Source organism: Salarias fasciatus, unplaced genomic scaffold (genome assembly GCF_902148845.1).
Source record: "Salarias fasciatus unplaced genomic scaffold, fSalaFa1.1, whole genome shotgun sequence".
In the NCBI taxonomy this organism is placed as follows: Eukaryota; Metazoa; Chordata; class Actinopteri; order Blenniiformes; family Blenniidae; genus Salarias; species Salarias fasciatus.
Genome location: NW_021941393.1, coordinates 167766 through 182500, shown reverse-complemented (window position 1 = coordinate 182500; position 14735 = coordinate 167766). Strand labels below are relative to the sequence as shown.

Sequence of the window (14735 nt, the reverse complement as noted above, 5' to 3'; positions counted from 1 at the left end):
TACACACACACACATATATATATACACACATACACATATATATACAAATATACATACACACACGTATATATATACACTTTTTTATGACATTGTATATATATATATATATATACACACACATATATATACATATATACATGCACACACATATGTGTATGTATGTGTGTATTTATATATATATGTATATATATATATATATATATATATATATATACACACACACAACATTTTTTAATGACATTGTAGTAGTAGAATTAGAAACTTGGGATAATGTTAATTTGTTAATTTCAGATGAATAAGTAAAAATGTATTAAAAAAAAAAAAACTTTTCGAAAAACATCCAATTCCCGCTTTTCTTCTCTTTTTAAACGGCAATCTGGAAAATTTCAATCTTCATCACATGAAACGCAGGGAGACTCCAGACTATTCCTCTTTTCTCAGAAAAAAAAAAAAAAAGAAACTACTTGAGGAGAAAAATTGAATTGAAAGAAAGTACAGAAGAAAGAAAAAAAAAAAAAAGAACTTAACAGCTTATCTCGTAATTGCGAGATAAGATGCCGCGCGCTTCCGCGCGGCGGCAGTGACGGCGCGATAACGATGGAGGAAAAGATAATAATGCAATTTGAATTCTACACCGTGATAAATGTACGATTTGACACCAAAATCGTTCAAATAGTGCAGGCCTGCGCAATTTTTATTGCGAAATGCAGTGTTACTGGACGTTAAATGGCGGCCATCTTGCAAAATGGCCGCCGCCGTGACGTTTTTGGTGGCTAACGGGTTTCATCGAAAAAAAAAAAAACAAAAAAAGCAATGCCCAAGGAGCGTGTGTGTGCCGGTTTTGGTGCTTGTTTCCGCGAGTGAACTATAAAGGGACTAGCCTAACGTGCCGCCATCTTGGTGAGGTAACATTTGATGGATGGGTCTGAAGTGCCGCCATCTTGGCGAGGTGATCGCGGAGGCTAAAGCAGACGTTTCCCACCGGTTTCCAAAACAATTTGACCAGTTCCAAACTTCACATTTTTTAGCTACGATAGACAAACACGTCGTCTGTCAACGGCGAGGCGACGCCCTCGAGACGTTGCGGCGTGACTCGCGGCTGACTCACCGCGCCGAGCCCAGCGGGCGTCGGGATTAGCCGCCCGCTCGTGTTGAGTCACGTCTCGGGCGTTGAAACAAACCGGACGAACTGGACGCGCCCGAACACGTCTGGAACCTCTTCAGCCTCGAGAGAAAAGCAGCAACCGAGCTCGGGAGCTAGCTTGGCTGGCTTCCCGCTGGCGTCCGAAACGAACGGCGAAATTACCCGAAAACCAGCGCGAAGCTAAAACGGAGTGACCCAACGCTGACGTGCAATAAAAGATAAAAAAACACATGAAACGAACGTTTAATGCAGGCTAAAAACAAACCAAAAAAAAAAAAAAAATAATAAAAACTTGATGAGTCATCCTTTCGGGCGCTAACATGCGAAGCGCCGGCGGCAGCAAACAGTTTCACACACGTTTTTTTTTTGTTTTGTTTTTTTTTTCTGTGAAGGAAAGTGACTCACGGGGGGACACGCCCGGCCGTTTGATGAACCAACGCCTTGCTAGCTGCAGCCGCTATAAGCTAGCTGCTTCAGACGTTCGTCCACGTTTAGCCGCTTTTAGCGACAGTGCGCGAAGCGGTCTGAGCTTGGCAGCAAGCGTCCAGTGCCCTGTTTCCATGGCGACGGCGCAACTTTTCTGTCGAGAAATGAGGGAAAACGCAACTTTATCCAGCCGTTTTATCCTTCTAGCATTTGACTATCGCTAGCTTGACTCCACCACAGACAGGTGTGTTTGTGTGTGTGCCAGGGCAAGGTGTGTCTCTCTTTGTGTGTGTATGTGTGTGTGAGAGGTGTGTCTCCCTCTCTGAGTGTGTGTGTGTGTGTGTGTACGCTCTTTGTTCAGTCTGTCTGGAACAGCCGGAGCAGCCGTCACACCTGAGCTCTCCTCCCGTTGCTGGAACTGTTTTGTTTTTTGTTTTGTTTTGTTTTTTGCTTTTTTGACTTTTATCTGGAATTTTCCGGACTTTCTGGAGGTTCTTCGCGGCCATGATCCGGATCTCTTCCTGGTTCGTGGTGTGGAACCTCCTCCTGGTGAGTTTTTTCCCCTCTTTAAAACAGTTCTTTTCCGTCCTTCCTGCAGTGACCTGGAATGTTTGAAACGCGATTCCACGCATAGACACGAGATACTAGACGTATAGACGTTAGACTCGTGGACGCGTAAAAGTCGAATAACAGATTTATCCGAGTGCCTTGACGAGGTCTTCGCCGTCCGCCAGGTCTTCGCCTCGGCCGGCGCTCCAGTGCGGAAGAAGCGCCACTGGGTCCTTCCTCCGAAAAACCTGACGGAAAACAAAGATTACACGAAGCAACCGTACATCGCCAAGGTGAGCACGCCCACCGCCACCCCGCTCGCGCTGGATTCCCTAAAAAGGTCCCGCCGTCATATTCCTTCCCGCCGTCCCGCTTTCCAGATCCGCTCCGATTTCGACGATGGGACCAACATGGTGTACTCCCTGGAAGGCGTCGGCGCCAACAGGGAGCCGTTCCACACCTTCGTGGTAATACCCGAAACCGGGTACATCAGAGTGACCCGAATCCTGGACCGGGAGAAAATTGACACGTACCACGTGAGTACCCACTGCGATCTCGTTGAAATTTGGATTCAGGTGCCCGGAATGATTTCCAACCCCGTGAAATTCCCAGCTGTCAGGCGTCGCCCATTTCCGGAACCAAACGCTGGCCGAGAAAAACATCGACATCCGGATCAAGGTCGTGGACGAAAACGACAACGATCCAGTCTTTGGGAAAATGGCGCCCGCTGACGTTCTGGAGCTCAGCCCCGCAGGTGCGAGCGCGAGCCGACGCGGCGAAACGAGGCCGACGCGGGCTTGAAGCGCTTGCATAATTCCGATCTCTTCCAGGGACGACGGTGATGAAGGTCAACGCCACGGACGCCGACGAGAAGGGAACCAAAAACTCCCAGATAGCTTATTCCATCGTGGAGCAGAGACCCAACAACGACATGTTCCTCATGAGGACCGACGGAACGATCTGCGTGAAAAAACCCGTCCTGGACCGAGAGGTAGCTGTTGGCATCGTCCGCTACATTAGCGTAACAAAATGCAGGACTAGCGTAGCGTTTGTTTTGGTTCCAGGCGGAGGATCGGTACGTTCTGGTGGTGAAAGGTCAGGACCTGAACGGGCAAGCCGGCGGGAGGAGCGGAACCGGAACCGTGACCATCAACGTGCGAGACGTCAACGACAACGTTCCCACTCTGGAGAAAGAGCAGGTGAGGTCGGCGTTCGGAACGCTCGTCCCGAGACAAAAAACGCTTCCGCGCTGAACGCGCGGCTCGGGTTTGTTGCAGTACGACGGAACCATCGATGAGAACGTTAAGGGCGTGGAGGTGATGCGGATCAAAGCCCAAGACCTGGACCTGGAGGGGACGGAGAACTGGGACGCCGTCTTCGACATCGTCAAAGGAAACGAGGCCGGCTACTTCAGCATTACGACTGACCCCAAAACCAACGAGGGCGTCCTCATGCTGGACAAGGTGGGTCTGCTAGCAGTTAGCCACCTTTAGCTTTAGCTGCCGCTAGCCGAATGTAGCCGCTTTGTGAGCATGTAGCATGATTCAGGCTGCTGACGTCGCTTCTCGTTCAGGCCGTGGACTACGAGGACGTGAAGAACCTGGACCTGGGTCTGACCGTGAGGAACAAGGCGCCGCCGTACGGTTCGGGAGCATCTGGGAGCGGAGCTGGTATCGGTTTTGGAGGCGGGGGAGGAGGCGGAGGTGGGGGAGGCGGCGGCGGCGGAGGCGGTGGCGGCGGCGGCGGAGGCGGCGGAGGCAGCGGCGGCGGCGGCGGAAGCAGCAGCAGTGGATCGTCCTGGCAAAGCACAACAAGCTACAAAACGTACCCCATCAACATCAAAGTGAAGAACCAGCCCGAGGGTCCCCGGTTCGATCCCAAAGTCAAAGCCATCCCCGTCTCCGAGGGCGGAGCCAGCATCAACTTCCAGGACGTCATCGCCAAATACCCGGCCATCGACGGAGACACTCTGAAACCGGCGGAGAACGTCAGGTCAGCATCTGGGCGCCGCCGGGGGTTAGCTTGGCCTGGCTTCCCGTCGGGAAGTGACGCGGTTCTGTCGCGTTCCCCTGCAGGTACGCCAAAGGTTTGGATCCTGATAGCTGGCTGACCATCGACCCCAAAACAGCCGAGATCCGTCTGAACAAGATGCCTGACAGAGAGTCTCCGTTTCTGGTCAACGGAACGTACTTCGCTCAAGTTCTCTGCATCTCCGAAGGTCCGTCCCGCGCTTAAAGGTTCTGCGGCGTTCTCCTGTTGACGTGCCGAAGGCTGGAAGCTCTTCTCCCGTGTTCTCCCGCAGACATGCCGGGTAAAACGGCCACGGGGACCGTCGCCATCCAGGTGGAGGACCTGAACGACCACTGCCCCACGCTGACCAGTAGCTTCCGCAACCTGTGCACCAGCGACAACGCCGTGGTGGTGAACGCCGCCGACCAGGACGGAGAGCCCAACGGGCCGCCGTTCGAGTTCACGCTGGTCCCAGGAGGAACTGAAGGGAAGTGGCAGGTGGAGCACCTCAACGGTGAGGAGAGAACAACACCGCTCGCCTTCTGACTTGAGTCCGCCGCCCAGACCCGGTCTGCAGCATTCCTGGCTGGGGCCCCGCCAAATTAGGCAATCGACCTTGTGTTCTCTAAACTGTTCTTGATGTTCCATTCCTTTGCCATCAGACACGGCGGCCATCTTGAGAGCCCAGGAGACCTTGTGGCCCGGGCCCTACCGGGTGGAGTTTCTGGTGAAGGACCAGCAAGGCGAGTTCTGCCCGGAACCGCAGAAAGTCACCGTGGTGGTTTGCACCTGCGAGGACGGAGTGAACTGCGGGAAACGAGGCGCTCAGGGTCAGGTGACCAAATCGTCCTCGCTGGGACCCGCCGGCATCGGGCTGCTGCTGCTCGGCCTCCTGCTGCTGCTGCGTAAGAAGCTAACGCTATAGCGCGCTCGCTAGGGGGGGGGGGGGGAGGCAGAACGGCCGGCGGCTAACGCCTCGGCCTTGTCTTCCAGTGGCTCCTCTGCTGCTGCTCTTCTGCCGGTGCGGGGGGGCGGCGGGGTTCCCCGACCTCTTCACCGAGATGCCGTTCGACACCAAGTCGCACCTCATCAACTACCACACCGAGCGGCAGGGCGAGAACACGGTGAGAGGCGCCGGCTGCCAACCTTTTCCTTTTGACCTGAAAGTTGTCGAAGAGTTGAGGCACTCCCTCAACTCCTCCTCGACTCTCCAACTAATCGCCACCGGTCATCTTTCCGAAACGGCAGGAGGTTCCCCTGCTCAACCTGCCGGCGCAGCAAGTGGACGGCGGCGGTATTCGCATGGGCGCGGCCGCGCAGGAGGTGGCCGCCGCCCAGGCCGCCGACTTCCTGCAGGGAGCGCCCTCGCTGAGCGGGATGAACGTGGGCGCCTACCAGGAGGGCGTTTCCGGAGGCTACAGGGAAGGATTCTGGGAGATGAACCAGCGGAGCGGCGGCGGCGGCGGCGGCAGCGCCTTCTACTCCGACTTCCAGAGCGGAGGAGGGGGCGGGATCTTTGACGGCATGGCGTTGCCGGACCACTTCCTGCAGCAGTACTACGACCAGGTACACCTAGCGACCTGCTAGCCGTTGTGGACATCCCAGCCGGTTTCCTGGTCAGGTAACGGGATGTTGTGGCCCCCCCCCCCCAGGTGACCAGAGGAGGGGAGGAGCTGGCAGTCAAAGACGGCATGTTGGTGTACGACTTCGAGGGTCGAGGCTCCCCCGCCGGCTCCGTCAGCTGCAGCAGCCTCCTGGAGAGCCGGGATGACCTCCACTTCCTGGACGACCTGGGTCCCAAGTTCAAGACCCTGGCCGAGGTGTGCGGCGGCCAGAAGACCCCCGAGGAGCCTCGCGCCCCCCCGCCACAGCCGCCGCCGCCGCAGCCCGCCGTCACCAGAGTGGAGCGCTCGACGGTCCGGGGGTCCACGGAGCTGTCGACGGTCCGGGGGTCCACGGAGCTGTCGGCGGTCCGGGGGTCCACGGAGCGCTCCGAGTCGGTGACTCGGAGCGGCGGCGCCGCGGTTCGAACCCAGAGCGTTGTCCTGCCTCAGCAGCAGCAGCCCCCCATCTACTACGCCGCCCCCCCGGCGGTGGTGCAGCCCATGCACTACGTGGTCCAACCGCAGGTCCAGAGCACCCTGCTGCTCGCCCAGGCTCCGCCCACCAACCTGGTCCTGGTCCAGGACGCCCCGGCCGGACCCCCCCACGGCTCCCAGACCATGATGGTGGTGGAAGGCAGGGTCCCCTCGGGGAGCGTCAAGGTGCTGAAAGGGGGTCTGGTTCAAGGGGGGGCCCTCCAATCAGGGGGTCTGATTCAAGGGGGGACCATTGTTCAAGGAGGGACCCTCCAGTCAGGGGGTCTGATTCACGGGGGGGCCCTCCAGTCAGGGGGTCTGATTCAAGGCGGGACCCTTCAGTCAGGGGGTCTGATTCAGGGGGGGACCCTTCAGTCAGGGGGTCTGATTCAAGGCGGGACCCTCCAGTCAGGGGGTCTGATTCAAGGCGGGACCCTTCAGTCAGGGGGTCTGATTCAGGGGGGGACCCTCCAGTCAGGGGGTCTGATTCAGGGGGGGACCCTCCAGTCAGGGGGTCTGATTCAGGGGGGGACCCTCCAGTCAGGGGGTCTGATTCAGGGGGGGACCCTTTCCGGCCCCCAGAGAATGGTGGTGATGGAGTCGAGCAGCAGCAGCAGCGGCGGCGGCAGCGGCGGCGGCGGCGGGGGGGGGATGAACCCGGGCGGGGGCTCCCAGACCCGAAAGACCACCCGAACCACCCGGACCAGCAGCACCCTGACCTCCGCCCCCCGCTGAGTGTTTTCCAGACTTTTCCGGGCCGCTTCCAGTGGTGAAGGGATGCTTTTTACTTCACGTTCCGGGCTTTTTTTTATTTCCTTCTTCTTCTTCTACTGTATTTTTTTGGAACCAATAAAGAAATCTGAAATACTCCACTCAGGATGGTTTTTTTTACATTTTATTAACATTTTAACTTTCACAGGAACTCCCGAGTCCACAAGAAGCAATCAATCAAACCCAGTCCAGCACCCAGGGTTCTCTGCCCACCGTCCACATTCCTTGCAAAACATTAGCTGTGGCTCCCCCTAGCGGGCATTGTGAAGAACTACAGCTCTCCAGATCCATATTGGGAACACTTACCGCGCCCTCTGGTAAGTCTGGTTAAGAGCGAGCGAGTTTCCCGTCGGGAAATTAGCGGTACAACGTGTTACAATAAATATTCTGAATATTTGAAAGCGTCTAAGCATATTCGAGTTGCGCCGCGGCTGTTGCAGGCGCGGATGCCCCGCCCACATCAGGATGGCGGCGGCGTGGTCACTAATAATTAGTTGCAGGGAGGGATAATAAGCCCGATGTGAGCAGAGCACTTCCACCAGGTCTTACCCGAGGTACCTGTACAAGAGCAGCTTTCTAGATCAATAAGAGAGCATCGTCTGCGAACAGTGAGATTTTCACCAATCACCCGACTTTTCTTGAATCTTGAAGTCGCTAAAAGAAATTGCAGAACTGTAGAATCTGATGAATCATATAGATTTTTTTTTTTTTTTTTTTTTTAACCAAGGTCTTTTTGATTATTTTTGATTTTCACAATAATAGCAACAAAAACAAGACAATGTTTATTTAACTTGTCTTTATTGGTTCCAAACAATAATAGCAGTAGAAGAAGAAAAGCAACAGTCTGGAACAGATTCAGGTCTGAGTGGCTCGGGTGGTCTTTCGGGTCTGGGAGCCCAAGACCACCACTCTCTGGAGGGCCCCCCCTTGAACCAGACCCCCTTTCAGCACCTTGACGGTCCCTGAGGGGACCCTGCCTTCCACCACCATCATGGTCTGGGAGCCGTTGGGGGGTCTGGCCGGGGCATCCTGGACCAGGACCAGGTTGGTGGGCGGAGCCTGGGCGAGCAGCAGGGTGCTCTGGACCTGCGGTTGGACCACGTAGTGCACGGGCTGCACCGCCGGGGGGGCGGTGTAGTAGATGGGGGGCTGCTGCTGAGGCAGGGCAACGCTCTGGGTTCGAACCGCGGCGCCGCCGCTCCTCGTCACCGACTCGGAGCGCTCCGTGGACCCCCGGACCGCCGACAGCTCCGTGGACTCTCGGACCGTCGAGCGCTCCACTCTGGAGATGGCGGGTTGTGGCGGCGGCTGTGGCGGGGGGGCGCGAGGCAGAGGAGCGGGCACCGCCGGCTCCTCGGGGGTCTTCTGGCCGCCGCACACCTCGGCCAGGGTCTTGAACTTGGGTCCCAGGTCGTCCAGGAAGTGGAGGTCGTTCTGGCTCTCCAGGAGGCTGCCGCAGCTGACGGAGCCGGCGGGGGAGCCTCGACCCTCGAAGTCGTACACCAACATGCCGTCTTTGACTCCCAGCTCCTCCCCACCTCTGGTCACCTGGCGGGGGGGGGGGGCAACATCCCGTTACCTGACCAGGAAACCAGCTGGGATGTCCACAACGGCGAGCAGTGCTAAGAGCTAACAGAGTTGCCCTCACCTGGTTGTAATATTGCCCCAGCAGGTGGTCTGGCAGGGCCATGTTGTGGTAAGTGAGCCACTGGTTTGACCCCCAGGTCTCGTCTCTGCGGTCGCTTGAGAACACCTCGCCGTTGGCCCAGCTCGTCCCGAGCCCGAACGATCCGGAGCCAAAGCCTCGCCCGGGCGCCGCCGCCGCCAATCCCCTCGGTGCGCCACCCATCCGCGGAGGCTCCGCCTCCACTGGGGAGGGCAGGTTCGTGGTGGGCAAGTCCTGGTGGTGGTGGGGGGGTAAAAAAATACTGTGATGAACTGAATGAACGCAAAGTTACGGCAGCCGGCGCGTCTCACCGTGTTCTCGCCCTGCCGCTCGGTGTGGTAGTTGATGAGGTGCGACTTGGTGTCGAACGGCATCTCGGTGAAGAGGTCGGGGAACCCCGCCGCCCCCCCGCACCGGCAGAAGAGCAGCAGCAGAGGAGCCACTGGAAGACAACGCCGAGGCGTTAGCCGCCGTTCTGCCCCCCCGCCCCCTGACCTGGCGAGTGCGCTATAGCGTTAGCTTCTTACGCAGCAGCAGCAGGAGGCCGAGCAGCAGCAGCCCGATGCCGGCGGGTCCCAACGAGGACGATTTGGTCACCCCACCCTGAGTGCCTTGTTTCCCGCAGTTCACTCCATCCTCGCAGGTGCAAACCTCCACGGTGACTTTCTGCGGTTCTGGGCAGAACTCGCCTTGCTGGTCCTTCACCAGCAACTCCACCGGGTGGGGCCCGGGCCACAAGGCCTCCTGGGCTCTCAAGATGGCCGCCGTGTCTGATGGCAAAGGAATGGAAATCAAGAACAGTTTAGAGAACACAAGGTAGATTTCCTAATTTGGCGGGCCCCAGCCAGGAATGTTGCAGACCGGGTCTGGGTGGCGGACTCAAGTAAGAAGGCGAGCGGTGTTGTTCTCTCCTCACCGTTGAGGTGCTCCACCTGCCACTTCCCTTTGGTTCCTTCTGGGACCAGCGTGAACTCGAACGGCGGCCCGTTGGGCTCTCCGTCCTGGTCGGCGGCGTTCACCAGCACGGCGTTGTCGTCGGTGCACAGAGTGCGGACGCTACTGGTCAGGGTGGGGCAGTGGTCGTTCAGGTCCTCCACCTGGATGGCGACGGTCCCCGTGGCCGTTTTACCCGGCATGTCTGCAGGAGAACACGGGAGAACAGCTTCCAGCCTTCGGCATGTCAACAGGAGAACGCCGCAGAACCTTTAAGTGCCGGTCGGACCTTCGGAGATGCAGAGAACTTGAGCGAAGTACGTTCCGTTGACCAGAAACGGAGACTCTCTGTCAGGCATCTTGTTCAGACGGATCTCGGCTGTTTTGGGGTCGATGGTCAGCCAGCTGTCAGGATCAAAACCTTTGGCGTACCTGCAGGGGAACGCCACAGAACCGTGTCACTTCCTGACGGGAAGCCAGGCTAAGCTAACCCGGCGGCGCCCAGATGCTGACCTGACGTTCTCCGCCGGTTTCAGAGTGTCTCCGTCGATGGCCGGGTATTTGGCGATGACGTCCTGGAAGTTGATGCTGGATCCGCCCTCGGAGACGGGGATGGCTTTGACTTTGGGATCGAACCGGGGACCCTCGGGCTGGTTCTTCACTTTGATGTTGATGGGGTATGTTTTAAAGGCCTTTGTACCTTGCACTGACAGTTCCGGTCCACCTCCAGCACCACTTCCTGTTCCTCCTCCTGCACCACTTCCTGCTCCTCCTCCAGCACCACTTCCTGCTCCTCCTCCAGCACTTCCTGCTCCTCCTCCAGCACTTCCTGTTCCTCCTCCAGCACTTCCTCCTCCATGTGGAGGCGCCTTGTTCTTCACAATGAGCCCAAGCTGCAGGTCCTTCACATCCTCATAGTCCACCGGCTTGAAAAACAACAACAACAACAACAACAACAACAACAACAACAACAAAACATGCTAACAGCAGCTAGCAGCAGTTAAAGGTAGGTGGCTAACTGCTAGCAGACCCACCTTGTCCAGCATGAGGATGCCCTCGTTGGTTTTGGGGTCAGTTGTAATGCTGAAGTAGCCGGCCTCGTTTCCTTTGACGATGTCGAAGACGGCGTCCCAGTTCTCCGTCCCCTCCAGGTCCAGGTCTTGGGCTTTGATCCGCATCACCTCGACGCCCCGAGTGTTCTCCTCGACGGTTCCTTCATACTGCGACAAACCCGAGCCGCGCATTCAGCGCGGAAAAGCGTTTAGTCTCGGGACGAGCGTTCCGAACGCCGACCTTACCTGCTCTTTCTCCAGAGTGGGAACGTTGTCGTTGACGTCTCGCACGTGGACGGTCACGGTTCCGGTTCCGCTCCTCCCGCCGACTTGCCCGTTCAGATCCTGACCTTTCACCACCAGAACGTACCGATCCTCCGCCTGGAAACCACAACAAACGCTACGCTTAATGCTAACAATGGCTAAAAAAGTAAGGGAAACGGTCCCGGTTACCTCTCGGTCCAGCAGAGGTTTCTTGACGTGGAGCGTTCCGTCTTTCTTCAGGTAGAACATGTCCCCGGGCGGGTCCTGGCTCAGCAGGGAGTACGCGACCTCAGAGTTTTCGTTTCCCGGCTCGTCAGCATCGCTGGCGTTGACTTTACCGACAAACGCGCCTGCGACAAACAGCTAAGACCGATAGCAACTTTGGCTGACGTGCTAACGCTGCGACGTGCCAACAGGCGCACCTGCGGGACTGAGCTCCTCCACTTCTACCGCTACTCCCTCGGAGAACACCGGGGCGTTGTCGTTCTCGTCCGCCACCTTGAAGGGGATGGCGATGTTGTCCTCCGCCAGAGTCCCGTTCCGGAACGTGGCGGCGCCGAACAGCTGCGCGCGCGAGCAAACGTTGCGGTGGTTCAGGAAGCGGGTTATCGCAGGCTTTCTTGGAAAAGGCTCCCGTAAGAACTCGCCATGTATTCCGCGGCGCGCTCCCGGTCCAGCTTCCCGGTGAGCCGGATGTGTCCGCTGCTGCCGTTCACCACGAAGACGTGGAACGGGAAGCGGTGACACTCGCACGCTCGTCACATTCGGCGCGGCGGGATTAGCTGGCGCGCTCTCTGGAACGCTTACGAGACTCACCACAGCGAGCAGCCGCGCGCACACACGCCCGGGAATCATGGGAACGCCGCGGAACTCCAGAGTGAGGCGGCTCGGAGGGAATCCTGGGATTTATTTATCAAGTGGGAGGAGCCTCCCCTCCAATCCCTCCTCTCAACCAATCACGGATCAGACTCCAGGCAGGTTTCACACAGTTTTTATTACACTTTAAATACTTTACACAACGAGCTAGAGCCGCGGCGGCGCGCTGACGTTCCACCCCTCCATCTTCCCCACTTTGGTGAAGAACGCCAGGGTTCCCAACCCGAGGCAGGCGGACGTCCCGGTGACCGCGCTGTGGGCTGGAAAAAAAAAAAACAACACACTATTAGCATTCAGCTAGTCTGGGATTAGCAAGTTAGCTTCTGTCGGCTAGCTACTCACTGCGGGCCCCCAGCAGGATCCCTGAGGAACACCCGCCGATGAAGTAGTTGACGGGGTCGTCCGGGGCGTCGCGGGCCTGCGCGCTGAGGCACGTCGTCATCCCGAACACGGCCCCCAGCGCGGCTGTCGGGACAAGCACAAACCCCCCCCCCCAGCAATCGTCAACTGCTAGCGTGTCAATGGGTTTTCCCATAGGCGTTAGCATTGAGCTAGGGGAATTGTTTTTGAGGCGTCGCGCCTGCGCGGAAAGCAGGATTCTGAAGATTCCCACGAGCAAACCGCTGAGCTCGTCATCCAGGCGGCGCTACTCACCCATGGTGGCGGTGGCGCTAGCGGCGCGCTGCGCCGCCGCGAGCACCGAGTCGGGCTGGAACGCCACGATGTGATAGGCCGAGCCCACCAGGCCTGGAACAGGAAGACAGGCGCCAGCGTTAGCGTTGCGGCTTTTTCAGAACCCAACAGCGAGTATGAACAGCGTAAACATCCGGTTTCGAGTCTTCAAGATGGCGACGCCCTGCTCAAATCCTCACAACGCTACTGGTGACGTCACATAAGTTATGCCCACTTTTGTATACAGTCTATGGTTTGTAGCCGTTTCACTTCTTTAACCACGAGCCTTAAATGCATATATGAGCATGTAAATAAATAATAAATATGTATAATTAAAAGTATAAATACTAATTTGAGAGCCGCAGCTGCAGAAAAGCGTTAAACCATCGTGAGATTTAGAAAACTGGATTCAAAAACCCAAAGGAGACGAGCGGAAGCTAGTGGGTGTTATGGACTATCTCGTCCCCCTGCTAACTGGTGCCCGGCTCCGTTTGCTGTCCGTCGTTCGCTGCTTCGCGTGACTCAAAACTCCGCGAAACTTTGTGGTGAATGAGATTAATCAGAGTAGTCGGATTTCTAAAAAAAAAAAAAATCCGCCGTCGCGAGCGGTGACGACGGGACGCTACAGGGACCAGCTGACGGGGAACCCAGTGGAACCGAAACACCGCAACAGACCAGACGCCCGGTTCCGTTCCGTTCCGGGGCGGTTCTGTCGGCGGTTCCGTACCCAGAGCGGTGGCCAGTTTGGTGGTGATCCAGGTCTTCTGCACGCAGTCGGTGCCCTCCGGCAGGTCCCAGTAGCCCATGTCTGCGATGAAGGACACGCGCGGAAATCCCGCGAGAAAGCCGCGACACAAGGGCTTCACTTCCGGTCTGTGCCGGAAGAGGAATCCCAGGTAAAAAAAAAAAAAAAAAAAAACCCACAAAATATGGGAAATTTTCTTTTATTTGACTTATTTATTTACAAATTGCCGTATATTAACTTAAATATTGTAAAAAAAAAAAAAAAAAAATAATAATAATAATAAAAAAATCTGCTGTTTGGAATAAAAAAAGCACGAAAAAAGAAATAGTCAATGAGCAAACAAAAACAGACTTCAAATGTTTGGAAATTTAAAATAGACAAAAGCAGAAAAGTGTTTTTTGTTTTGTTTTTTCCAGATTTTTATTGAAACAGCGGCAGCTGCAGCTCATTTCTTCCTCCACATGTTTTGGTACGCGTCCGCCCGGAAGTCGTCGTCGTCGTCGTAGCCGCCGCGGGACGCCTCCGCCTCCGCCCTCGCTCTCGTGCCGTCCCTCTTCTTCTTCTGCCTGGCGCGGCGCTCCTCGTCCGACAGCGACGCCGGGTCCACCGGGATCTGCGGGGAAAAAACGCAGCGATGATGATCAGACCGCCACAGTAATAACTGTAAAATTATGATCATCGTTATTATATCGCATTATCATATTATAATAGTATTTTATACATATATAACGAGACATAATGTGCTGAGGAAGCGAGGTATACCCCTCCAAGATGGCCGCCGAGCAGGCACGTCGGCTCCCCGTCCACAGCAGCGTCTGACGTCTATGACGTCAGTGGGTAAAATAAGCTAAAAAGAAGCGCTCACCGTCAGGATCCTCCGGGGTTCTGGATGCCGGACGTGGACCGTGGAGCCGTCCGGGCGGACCAGGAGGGCCCGGTACAGACGCTCGAACCGGGGGCGTCCGCAGCAGGCCAGAGACGAGCGGTTCGAGTTGGACCGCGCCGGGATGAGGACGCAGAGGCGGCTGCGAGGGGGGGGGGGGGGGGAAACCCACACATTTCCGCCTTAAAAACCCAACTTCATTCCACCTTAAAACCACAGTCCGCCTGAATAAATACTTATTTACTGTAGTAATTCGTCATTTTCCAGGTTGACACACTCGCTGTATGTATTAAAAAAATAAATAAATAAATAAATACAGTCAACTTTTACGTCTTTTAAGGTGTTTTCGGGGATCTCACCTGGATAATCTGACGGATCCAGCGCACGCCGCCGTCAAAGACATGACAACTATTAAATCCGGGACGCAATGCGAACCGAAAACAACGCACAACCCACGATAAATCGCTAAAAATCCTTCACGTTTCTTCTCCAAGGTGGGATGAGTCCGCCGACTAGAAACGGAGGGCTTGACTAGAAAGGTTCCGGTCCCTCAAGGCGGTCTTTTGCAGTTAAATCGCGAAACTTAAACCTTGATGTAAAACGTCAACCTAATGAAGTATCAATGGATTTAAAATGTTTTTTTTCCTTTATCATTATTATGTTTTT

At 56.0% G+C, this 14735-nt stretch overlaps 5 protein-coding genes across 6 annotated transcripts in view; 2 read left to right on the top strand and 3 right to left on the bottom strand.

Annotated features, from left to right (window-relative positions):
- LOC115385607 (desmoglein-4-like) overlaps window positions 1-1380 on the top strand; it is a 20166-nt gene extending 18786 nt beyond the window's left edge. Inside the window, exon 12 of the mRNA XM_030087677.1 lies at window positions 932-1380. Within this exon, the coding sequence (XP_029943537.1) occupies window positions 932-953 (22 nt within the window). The 3' untranslated portion in view covers window positions 954-1380. The remainder of the gene's footprint in view (window positions 1-931) is intronic.
- LOC115385609 (desmoglein-2-like) overlaps window positions 1-11822 on the bottom strand; it is an 18909-nt gene extending 7087 nt beyond the window's left edge. Inside the window, exons 1-11 of one of the 2 annotated variants that reach the window (XM_030087680.1) lie at window positions 11316-11822; window positions 11083-11243; window positions 10876-11010; window positions 10612-10797; window positions 10091-10503; window positions 9867-10009; window positions 9561-9782; window positions 9172-9414; window positions 8956-9086; window positions 8627-8878; window positions 8280-8526 (exon numbers count right to left, since the gene is read on the bottom strand). In XM_030087680.1, the coding sequence (XP_029943540.1) occupies window positions 8280-8526; window positions 8627-8878; window positions 8956-9086; window positions 9172-9414; window positions 9561-9782; window positions 9867-10009; window positions 10091-10503; window positions 10612-10797; window positions 10876-11010; window positions 11083-11243; window positions 11316-11748 (2566 nt within the window). In that variant the 5' untranslated portion in view covers window positions 11749-11822. Of the gene's footprint in view, window positions 1-7777; window positions 8527-8626; window positions 8879-8955; window positions 9087-9171; window positions 9415-9560; window positions 9783-9866; window positions 10010-10090; window positions 10504-10611; window positions 10798-10875; window positions 11011-11082; window positions 11244-11315 lie in introns of those variants that run through there. The other variant, XM_030087679.1, reaches the window with a different exon arrangement.
- Window positions 1562-7079, top strand: LOC115385608 (desmoglein-2-like). The gene is made up of 15 exons (XM_030087678.1): window positions 1562-2119; window positions 2305-2412; window positions 2500-2655; window positions 2732-2873; window positions 2950-3110; window positions 3184-3318; window positions 3397-3582; window positions 3693-4111; window positions 4195-4337; window positions 4422-4643; window positions 4792-5034; window positions 5123-5253; window positions 5378-5695; window positions 5782-6439; window positions 6524-7079. Exons 1-15 carry the CDS (start codon window positions 2075-2077, stop codon window positions 6940-6942), a joined length of 3486 nt encoding a protein of 1161 aa, XP_029943538.1. The 5' UTR covers window positions 1562-2074; the 3' UTR covers window positions 6943-7079.
- Window positions 11823-11868: 46 nt separating the features above from the next.
- Window positions 11869-13313, bottom strand: ndufa11 (NADH:ubiquinone oxidoreductase subunit A11). Its single transcript, XM_030087686.1, has 4 exons — window positions 13169-13313; window positions 12424-12516; window positions 12112-12234; window positions 11869-12029 (listed from the first exon to the last, which is right to left on the bottom strand). The coding sequence occupies exons 1-4, from the start codon at window positions 13245-13247 to the stop codon at window positions 11917-11919; spliced, it is 408 nt and encodes a 135-aa protein (XP_029943546.1). The 5' UTR covers window positions 13248-13313; the 3' UTR covers window positions 11869-11916.
- A 176-nt stretch (window positions 13314-13489) lies between these two features.
- Window positions 13490-14599, bottom strand: mrpl55 (mitochondrial ribosomal protein L55). Its single transcript, XM_030087687.1, has 3 exons — window positions 14429-14599; window positions 14052-14211; window positions 13490-13799 (listed from the first exon to the last, which is right to left on the bottom strand). The coding sequence occupies exons 1-3, from the start codon at window positions 14470-14472 to the stop codon at window positions 13632-13634; spliced, it is 372 nt and encodes a 123-aa protein (XP_029943547.1). The 5' UTR covers window positions 14473-14599; the 3' UTR covers window positions 13490-13631.
- Window positions 14600-14735: the final 136 nt, after the last annotated feature.